The sequence below is a fragment of the Silurus meridionalis genome, chromosome 29, assembly GCF_014805685.1.
Source record: "Silurus meridionalis isolate SWU-2019-XX chromosome 29, ASM1480568v1, whole genome shotgun sequence".
Taxonomy (NCBI): Eukaryota; Metazoa; Chordata; class Actinopteri; order Siluriformes; family Siluridae; genus Silurus; species Silurus meridionalis.
In genome coordinates, this window is record NC_060912.1 from 11198045 (window position 1) to 11209012 (window position 10968).

At 36.5% G+C, this 10968-nt stretch overlaps 1 protein-coding gene across 1 annotated transcript; it reads right to left on the reverse strand.

Annotated features, from left to right (window-relative positions):
* Window positions 1–548: 548 nt before the first annotated feature.
* Window positions 549–4020, reverse strand: LOC124382130 (A-agglutinin anchorage subunit-like). The gene is made up of 5 exons (XM_046844253.1): window positions 3736–4020; window positions 2925–3070; window positions 2209–2282; window positions 1925–2079; window positions 549–1835 (listed from the first exon to the last, which is right to left on the reverse strand). Exons 1-5 carry the CDS (start codon window positions 3788–3790, stop codon window positions 1396–1398), a joined length of 870 nt encoding a protein of 289 aa, XP_046700209.1. The 5' UTR covers window positions 3791–4020; the 3' UTR covers window positions 549–1395.
* Window positions 4021–10968: the final 6948 nt, after the last annotated feature.

Below are 10968 nucleotides of genomic sequence, written 5' to 3' on the forward strand. Positions count from 1 at the left end.
ATCATCTTCCTTGACCAGTGTTTAACATTATATAGCCATTAAAGATCAGTTTGGTTGTCATTTTTGTGATATCTTCTCCTGTAACCTTCTGACCTGTAAACAGCAGAAGATAGAATACAGATGGTAGACATTTATAACTGTGTGAGGAAGATTGAGATGGATGAAGATGGAGAGGAAAAGGTTGAACATGGTTGAGGAAAGTGAGATGGTATATGGTGATTAGTTCATTTGTTTACCCAATCAACTTTCTTTTCTTTTGTTCAATAATAAATTAATATGCATAATTGTGTTTAATAAATTCCTTGTGTGATGGACTTTCAGGTTGGAAGTTCTTTGAGATTTTAGATGAGATACAGAGCTACCTGAAATTCAGTGTTTACTAGGACCGGCCTAATTTCACTTTAAAAGGTGGATTTCCACTTTATCATGATGGTCATGTGTTTAAACCCATGGTAGCAATAAAGGGAAGACCAGACTAGTTTAACATAACAGATTTTATTAGATTATGACGAAAGATACAAAAAAAAGATCCAAGTCAAACACACGTTTTTCAGCAACAGCTGTAACAACTTTTATTCCATTTTCTCACATCAGCTTGCAATACGATGATTTTCCTTTTCTTTTTATGAACCATACACTGTATTATTATTATTATTATTATTATTATTATTATTATTATTACAGTCACACACTGTAGCTGGTTGTAATGGTACATGGTCAAGCCGTTTTACCCAAGAAGAGCTAATGAGTCAGAATGAAACACTATACCAGATATAAGAAAGTGATACAATATTAATGAAAGGATAAAGAGATGTCATTGGTGTGTCCTCAGGATTAAGGAATAAGAATCAGAGCTGGTTCTCAGTGGGATCACATAGTGGTGGGATGAATTCTGGTTGTTGGGGAAGAATGGTGTCATTGTTGTAGAGTGATGTTGTAGCTGTGGTCATAGTGGTAGTAGGCCAAGTTGTGATTGTGAAGGGTAATAGTGGTGGTTCACTGGTAGAACAATCTGTGACTGAAGCTATAGGACTATTTGGGGTTGTTTGTTTGGTGGGGTGATTTAGGGTACAAGTGGTGGTTAGAGTGGTGGGGTCTTTTGGGGACAAGTGGTGGTTGTAGAGATGGGGTCATTTTGGGGACGAGTGGTGGTTGGAATGGTGGGGTGATTTGGGGGACGAGTGGTGGTTGGGGTGGTGGGGTGTTTTGGAGGACGAATGGTGGTTGGAGTGTTGGGGTGATTTAAGAGACGGGTGGTGGTTGGAATGGTGGGGTGATTTGGAGGATGAGTGGTGGTTGGAGTGCGGTTGGAGTGCTGGGACTGGGTGGGTGTAATAATATTTCAACAATGGGACAAAATATAACTAATTATTATGATGCAGTAAGTTTGGAGGATTAAAAAGAATAGCTGGTAAGGAAGAAGACAGTAAAAGAAACAGTATAAAAGAGAAATGAATTCAGGGTTATAGAAGAGGCAGCATTGTGAGTGGTGATTATAATAGTGGGATGTGCGGTTGGATGAGTGGAGGGATGAGTGGTGGATGTAGTAGTGGTAGGACGAACGGTGTTTGCACTGGTAGGACGAACGGTGTTTGCACTGGTAGGACGAATGGTGTTTGTACTGGTGAGATGAACGGTGTTTGTACTGGTAGGACGAACGGTGTTTGTACTGTTGGGATGAGCGGTGTTTTTACTGGTGGGATGAATGGTTGAAAGAGTGGTGGAACGAGTGACTGGATTGGTGGCGGTCATACTGGAAGGATGATTAGTTGTGATGGTAGGACGAGTGGTAGCTGTAGTGCTGGTTGAAGTGGAAGGAGTAGATCCGGATATAACTGGATGGAGGCACAATCATCAGCGGGTTTCAAATCTTACTAGTAATCAATCTGTCCAAATAACTCGAAGACAAATCACGTCTGCTTACCTTGTGCGAATTTAGGGTTGAATTTAAGATTGTTTATTTTGTTAGTGCCAGCGATCGCGTTCAGGAACATCTCTCTGATCGCACTAGCGTTGAGTTGGTGTTGGTTCGACTGGAACACGAGTGCACCTTTTACCAGCACGCTTCCGGCTTGATCACTGAGGAAATGGAAAGAGAAAAATAACAAGCGCTTGGGGGTTTACGCATGCATACAAAGTCCTGTGTCCTTTTAATATAAATATTTATTTAAATAAATATTATCACAGCACGGGGAAATGGAGTGATACCTGAAGGTCATCGCTGATACTCCTTGATAAATCTTGTGCGTCTGACACGTGCTACAGCCGTAAATAGAGTAGAGCTGAAGAAAGAAGAACAGACTCAACGGAATTAGCTTTAATAATATGTTATTGTGTTTGTATGAAAAAATAAATAAGATAGAGATTTCAAAAAAGGGATCTGATGCCTGTTAGAGCTCATTGTGACCATGTTTCATAGAAGATGCAGCAAATAGGAGAAATTTCACTATTAAAATGTTTTATTTGCTCCCCAGACATTGTACTTAAAAAATGTAATATATGCAATAAAACGTTCATTGTTGCAAAATAAAGTCTTAAAATTCAGCTGTATGTGAAGCATGCATGTAGCTAGCTAATATAGTGTTTAATATCAGCTTACTACTGTGCTGAACTTCATCCAATCTGCTAAAAACATTCACGCAACTTATTTTGAACCTTCCAACCTCCCTACACCACCCCAATGCTCGCCTACAACACAAAAGATGGATTAGCGCCGCACCAAGCTCCCCGATCTTAAATTTCTTCTGGATAATGATGTCCAAGTTTTTAATTAACATTAAACACTCCTTTTTACTGAGCCAATGTGTTCATTATTGGATTATAGAAACACGATGCAAACCAAGACTGTGTGTTTTTGGCTTTTGGCTTTCTAAAATGTTGTAACTTTATAGTCCATAACAACTTTGTGCTCAGATTTTACTCACAGCGCCATTTACTTGTGATACCAATATTTCATAATCGGCAGATTTAGAGTTGCTGAGGGAATCGTTGTAGGTCACGCTGATGATGTCAATAATGAACTCGTACTTCATTGTCTTCTTATTTTCCTCAGATTTCCCCAAACTCACTCCTGTAAGAGAATCCACAGTGTTAAAATAATGACCTTTAACAAACACTATGTAATAATTACTATTGTTGCATCACAATGTATAATACATTTTCAATATACTTAATGAAACCTGTATTGATGTCCTTTACTATTATATAATTGAGTATATCAATATTAAATATCTGCATAAATGTATATATTTTATATTTAAACATATATTATTAATAAAACATTTATTATTATTCAACAATTCCCCTCTGGGATCAATAAAGTATTCCCATTCTGATCAATTTGATCATAAAGTATTTTATACCATTATAATATTTAGAACTGCAGTAGCCATGCGTGAGATGTGCGTCTCAACCATGATGGAACATTTTCCCTTTAGAGTCTTCAAAGTTCCTCTTAAGGTTTCTTCCTCAGACCATCACAGGGAGGTTTGAGAGTAATAGGGACTAACATATGCAGTTAAAAATGATATTAGTAATAAATTTATTTCTGTAAAACTAATTTGGGACATTATTGTTTAAAGTGTTACATAATGAGATCATTTCAGCTTCGTTTCTTAATTTGAGTTCAAATCTTTATATAAAGTTGACCTGCATTTTGTAGCTAAAAACTAAATAAAATTAAATTAAAAAAGAAAGAAAAATTGCAAATGATTTAACCGTAACGCATTTTCTTACCTGACATCACTAAGCAGAATGCCAGCCATGTGTATCTTCTCATGGACATGTCCATCTGGAAAAATTATGCAAATAAATTGTTCCTGAAGTCGAGGTGTGCAAAGTGGAGAGTGTATTTTTTTGCAGGCTGATTTGAAGAAACTGAAGCGATTTTTCACCTGAGTCCTGTTTTTATCAAGAGCGCAGCTGATAAGCTCCAAATTAGAGCCAGGGGTAGTTAATATTACACTGTAGCAACAAAAGTTTGTGGACATATAAGCATATGGTTGGGAAAGTCCCATTCCATATTTGCAATTTGCTGTAATAATGAACTCCAGTCTTCTGGAAAGATGTTCCTCTGGATTTTGTGGAGATTTGTGTGAGATTTTATTTAGCCACAAGGATGTGTGTAAGTAAAGTCAGGGACTGATGGAGTTGAGGTGAGGAGGCACAAATTCATCCCAGAGGTGTTTATTAGGTTTGGAGCTTTACAGCAGAAGATCTTCCACACACTTCCAACCCTTGTAAAGCAGATCTTCATGGAGTTGGCTTTGTGCACCCAGCATTGTCATGTTTGGGTTTCTAATATATATAATTTCATGCTACAGCATCCAAAGACGTCTGATACAATTGTGTGACTTTAACTTAGTGCTAGCAATTTGAGGAAGAACCACATATGGCTGGAAAAGTCAGATGTCCCACTTCTTTTACCACAAATTGGTGGGAGGAAGTTGGTCATTGTAAGAATAATCTCTTAACCACTGAGCTCCACTTCCCCAATATTTGGTGTAATTTGACATTATGACCAGCACTGGTTTGACAAATCACTATATGTTTGTTTCCTTGCCTAAACGATCACTGTTTGCTGATCTACTGTGTTCACCTGTACTGTGTTCACTCTTTATTTTCTATCCTTTGTTTTCTGTAAAATCTAATCATGCACTTTTATCGTTAAGTTGAAACCATGTTTTCTAGTTCTTGTTCTTGTGTGTGTGTGTGTGTGTGTGTGTGTGTGTGTGTGTGTGTGTGTGTGTGTGTGTGTGTGTGGTTTTCTGGTTTGACCTATTTTTGGATCATTGTTGTCTGTCATTTTCTGCTTCATTTTGGATTTGCTCAAATAATGTCAAGTTTACATGTTACAGTCACGATATCTGATACCAAAACAAAATACACAATCCAACACCGAAGCTTCATGGACCCCATTTTGAGAAAAAATAAAGCGCTGAAGAATAGAATAAAGATACAGGTTTATTAGTATGTTGTAAAGTTTAATGACCTCAGGTTGAGAAAGTGCGAGGTGGTTCCAGGGGGAGAGAAGAAAGCCAGGACATGCATGTGGGGTTTTTAGACACAATGCTTGAACAATAGAGCAAAATGATGTATATTGACTACTAATGTAACAGAAATCCAAAAAGGATCATTCATTCATCCGTCCATGTTACAGGAAGATCTTCCACATCCAGGAACTACTTTATCTCTATATTTTTTGGAAATCTAATCTCTAAACTTCTGAGTAAACAAAATCTAGATATAAACAGTGCTGTGGCACATACCATATTACAATCATTAAAACATGAAAAACTATTACATATAACTATAAAAAAAAACAATAAAAACACAAAACTCTGTCATATCATAATGTTGTTGCTATGTTATGTGACCGTGAACGTTGTAATACATTTTACTGGATAATATACGCTCCATCGTGAGCTTGCTGCTTTTGACATGATGTTAGAACAGAATACATGTGAATGGATTTAATTAAAAAAGCAAAACACACCACAAAAGAATTGAAATAATTAACTTTGTATCAGTTATACCACTGTAGCATAATGCTAATACTAAAAAATATACAATTTTCAATTAATTATTTAGAATCATGTTCTGAACCCACACAGGAAGAGCGTCATTATAATTCAGATTTGTTTGTATATAATATAAATGAATATATATAGTTTTGTTTGTATATGTTGTGGCGCCCCTAGTGGCGAAACATATTTATTACCCGATTAAAAAAAGGAGCTGATGAGGAAAAGCAGGCAGAATGAAACACTGTAGCGGAGAAATGAAGTGAGGGTGAAGGGATTTTGATTAAAGGATGAGGCGGCGTTGGGTTCATCTGAGGTTGGATGAGTTGTGAGATTAGATATTGGATGAGTTGTGAGTTTAGAGGTTAGATGAGTTGTGAGATTAGATATTGGATGAGTTGTGAGATTAGATATTGGATAAATTGTGAGATTAGATATTGGATGAGTTGTGAGATTAGATGTGAGATTAGATATTGGATGAGTTGTGAGTTTAGAGGTTAGATGAGTTGTGAGATCAGATTTTGGACGAGTTGTGAGTTTAGAGGTTAGATGAGTTGTGAGATCAGATTTTGGACGAGTTGTGAGTTTAGATGAGATTAGATATTGGATGAGTTGTGAGATTAGATATTGGATGAGTTGTGAGATTAGATGTGAGATTAGATATTGGATGAGTTGTGAGATTAGATATTGGATGAGTTGTGAGATTAGATATTGGATGAGTTGTGAGATTAGATGTGAGATTAGATATTGGATGAGTTGTGAGATTAGATATTGGATGAGTTGTGAGATTAGATATTGGATGAGTTGTGAGATGAGATTTTGGATCAGTTGTGAGTTTAGAGGTTAGATGAGAGGTTGGATGAGTAGTAGAACTCTTGGTGGAAGTCTTGGTTGGAGGAGACGTGCTGGAGTTCAATACTATATGGAAACATCATTGTTAGAATTTCTATATATCTTCTACCAGATCAATAAATTCTTTGCAATTCATATAACCAGCTCACATACACACCTTCAGTGAAAACACTGTTGATTTTAAGGTCTTTTATTTTACCAGTGCTATCAGTCGCGTTCTTTAACAAGTCTTTCAGCACATCTGCATTGACTTTGCCTTCGGGAACATCATTGAGGCTTCTACCAGCACGGTTCCCGATTGGTTGCTGAATGAAATGATTGGAATGATTAGAATCTCTGAGCTTGTGTTTAGTCACACGTACACACTGTAACCCTGTGCCCTGGTACAACAAACACTGTTACAACATGAGGAACTGCTGTGATATTTTACCTGAAGGTCATCGCAGATACTTTCTGATAAGACGAGTTTGTGCTGCACGAGGAGCAGCTGTAGATGGAGTTTAACTGAAAAAAAAAATAATAGAATCACATCTGGAGAGATTAGTTTGGGATGTTTGATTACTGCGAAAATTGGATTTGATTCTGATCTTTAAAGCTGCACATCAGTAAATAAATAAATAATATCCAAGTGATTAGTATATAAAATAATATAGAATATAGAATCAGTATAGAAAATAATATAGAATGGAATATAAAATATATTATATAGACGAGTTTATAGAAAATTAAATATACAATTAATGAAGAAAATAGTATATAGAATATAAAACGAATATATAAAATAATATAGAATATATAATTAATATAGAAAATTTAATAGAATATAAAATTGTTTAGAATAGACCATATTACATAGAAAACTTTATAGAATATTGTTTATAAAATTTATATAGAAAATAAAATAGAATATACAATCAATATAGAAAATAGTATGGAAAATAGACTATAAAATTAATATAGACAATAATATCGAATATAAAATTAATAGAATAAAAAATAGTTAGGAATACAGATGAAATATATAAAATATAATGTAGACTAGAATATAAAATATATCCTATAGAAAATATCATAGAGTAAAAAAATACAGAATATATAATCAAAGTAGCCGATATAGAATTGATACAGAAAATAGTATATAATATTAAAATATAGAAGGTAAAATAAATTCAAAGAATAATAATGAAATAAATACATAAGATACAATATATGTAATAAGTGTCAAATTGAATATATATATAAAATAAAAATTGTTTTAAATTTAAATATAAATACATCTACATTTATTGATTTATACATTAATTATTGATTTAAATTGTGTAATATTTTATTCACTTGTTTTCCTTCCTGGTTCCAGTTAATTGTTATATAAAGAGGGAACTGTAGGACGTGTGATGATGAGTGAGGAACTCACGCTGCTGTTAACTTGAGAGAACAGTGTTTTGTAATCGGTCGAGTTGGGTTTCAGTAGAGAGTTGTTGAAGATCCGGTTGTTGATGTTTACAATCAACTTGTACAATGAGGTTTTCGGAGCTGCTGTAGAGTTCACAGAACCTTCAGGAGAACCAGCAGTGAAGATGATCAGTACCCTCAGATTCATACATACACAGAGGATCTTCTCTTCATTCATATTTTTTTAAAAGCAACAACAATATCGTAACCCCACATGATCAGATTTACCGCTCTTACACATGATGTCAGGAATGAAATCAGAATCATAATAAAAGTTCTTCTTTCTGCACCTGCATTTCTGGATGGAGTTTTCTTCAGTTTGAAGACCACTCTCTCTCTCTCTCTCTCTCTCTCTCTCTCTGGATGGTTCCACAGGTTTGGGTTTTAAAGCAGAAACCATGAAAATGGATGTGATCTATAATTAATACACTGAAACAGCTCAGGACTGAAACCACCATAAAGAGTTTTGCACTCGAGTCTCCATCAGTGAGCAGATGATAACCTTTAAAAATGACGGAACTATAATGAATGGACATTTAGGGTCTAGATAATGACGGGTTTCTCTATGAGTCTGGTTCCTCTTCCTCATACCATCTTAGGGAGGTTTTTCCCTCACCCCCGTCACCACTGGCTCACTCATCAGGTACAAACTGATATGGACTAATTTACTGTGATGTTAAAATCGATATTTGTAACATATTTATTGATATTAAGTCACTTTGGGACATTGTTAGAAGAACACTGAACTTCTGCTATTGATTGATAATAAGTCACTCAGTGGATCACTCAGTCACTCAGACCTTTTCAGCAAATCCTTAATCTTTTAGAATCCTATATCCTAGAGACCTCAACCCTTTGAGATGAAGGTGAACGCTGACTGCACCCCAGACCTCCTCATCTCACCTACATCAGACTTTACTAACACCCTTGTGGCTGAATGAACTCTCACATCTTCCAAGAAAAATCCAGTGAAACATCTTTCAAGAAGAGTGGAGTTTATTAGAACAGTGAATGGGAACTGAATGTGGAATGGGATGTTCTAAAAAAACAGCACCTTCATCTTACGCTCAGGTGTCCACAAAGTTTTGGGCTGTAAAATGTATGATGTTAAAAACTTTTCCTCATGAAACAACAGAATATGAAGCTTCACGGACAAAATAAAAGCGAAACTTCAACCCCTGAATACTGAACTGAATTTTCTCAGTGTTTTTGGTTCTGCTATAAAAGAACTTGGGGTCATGTTTTAGGACCCTGAAATTAAATCCGTGTTCAAGATATTGATTATTAACATGGATTAGAAACTGATTAAAAAACGTCGTACAATCAGGTTCTGTTCCAAATCAATTAGATTTACATATGCAGCATTTTGGCAGATAAACTTTTCCAGTGCAGATTAAGGGCCTCGCCCAAGGGCCCACCAGTGGCAGCTTGGTGGTGCTCGGATTTGAACTGGTGACTTTCCGATCCAAAGTCCGATGCCTTATCTACTGAGCTACCTTCCGTACATGTTGAGATTATTGCATGTGAAGAACATTTCTTTATCCTGAAGAACCGTTTTCGTAATGGTTCCAGAAATGCTAAAGGTTCATGCTGAACACAGTGATGGTGTGAAAAATCCAGCCACGAGATTAGATTATAAAGAAAACTGAAACACACGACAGGCCAAAAGTAGTAGCACACACTTGTGTAGGACGTCTTCGGATGCTGGAGCATGAAATTTTCCCTTCACTAAAACGAGGAGACCCAAAACCAAAAACCAAAACCCCATGAAGATCTGCTTTATAAAGTGTTGGAAGTGTATGGAAGATCTCCAGCTATAAACCCCATTAAACACCTTTGGGATTAAATATGAAGACTGACATCAGAACCTGACTCAACTAACACCCTTCTCCAGAAATCTCCATGAAATCCAGTGGAACATCTTCTCAGAAGAGAGGAGGATATTATAAGAGCGAAACGGGGATTGAATGTTTTTATGGTCAAGTGTCGATAAACTTCGGTTTATTTAGTTTTTGGACTTCGTATTTACTAAAACGTTCCTGGTTCATTTAGAAGAAAACTGAAAAGGTTGCCAGAGATTCATCTTATATCTCTTACCTGACATCGCTACCACGAGGATGAAGAGAGCCACCCGTGTGGACCTCATCGTACACACGTCCATCTGAGAGATATAAATAATCTCAGCCTCCTGGTGTGAAATGTTCTCGATGAGTGAGAGCGCAACAGGAACCGAGGAGAGCAAAATGGACAGAGAGGCTGATTATTGCAGTCTATAAGGGTGTGAGATCGAAAAAGGGAGGGTGATTAGTCAAACAAAGGGCTCAGGATGTGGTGAGGAACTTTCAGGATGTGTTCTGAGAAGCATTCCTGAGAGGCTCTGGATCTATATTTTATAAATAAATGCTGAAAATGTGACTGAGGTCATAACAGATACAGAAGAAAACACTTGTGTAATCTGGGCATTGTTTTGGATGATCATGTGAGATGAAGTCATCAACACTTAATGATTTACCTCACAGGGAAGTGGGAGCTCAGTGGGTAAGATGTTGGACTTCTGATCGAAAGGCTGCGAATTCAAATTCCAACACCACCAAGTTGGAATTATATAAAAACATTTTTCTTTACTGCAAATCAGAATCACACAGAATCTCTTCCGTTTTACTCGAGAAGCTCCTTTCCTTCCTTGTGTATATGTGCTTGTGGAGATTTGGTGGAGAGACGTTCAGCTACAAATGGTTTTAGTCAAATGGTTTATTTCTATTTCGCTTCTCACAACATTGTCTCAAAGCAGCTTTACAGAATTTTATCCCTGATGAGCAGCTGTGGCAACTGTGACCAGGAAAAACTCCCTTAGATGTTATGAGGAAGAAACCTTAAGAGGAACCAGACTCAAAAGGGGAAATCATTCTGATTTGGTGACATCAAGAGTGTGATTATAGTCATTAAACACTACAGAACACTGGAGAGTGAGAACTAACATGAGCACTGGAGTGTGTGATTATGACTGATGTGCTTTCTACAGTCTTCTACAGTCAGCTGACGTTGTGGAACCAGGAGCTACTGAGCAACTCATAAAATAGCTCAACATTTGAGATCATCACAGATCCAACACCAACTTCTCCATGCCAGAGCCTTTAAACAC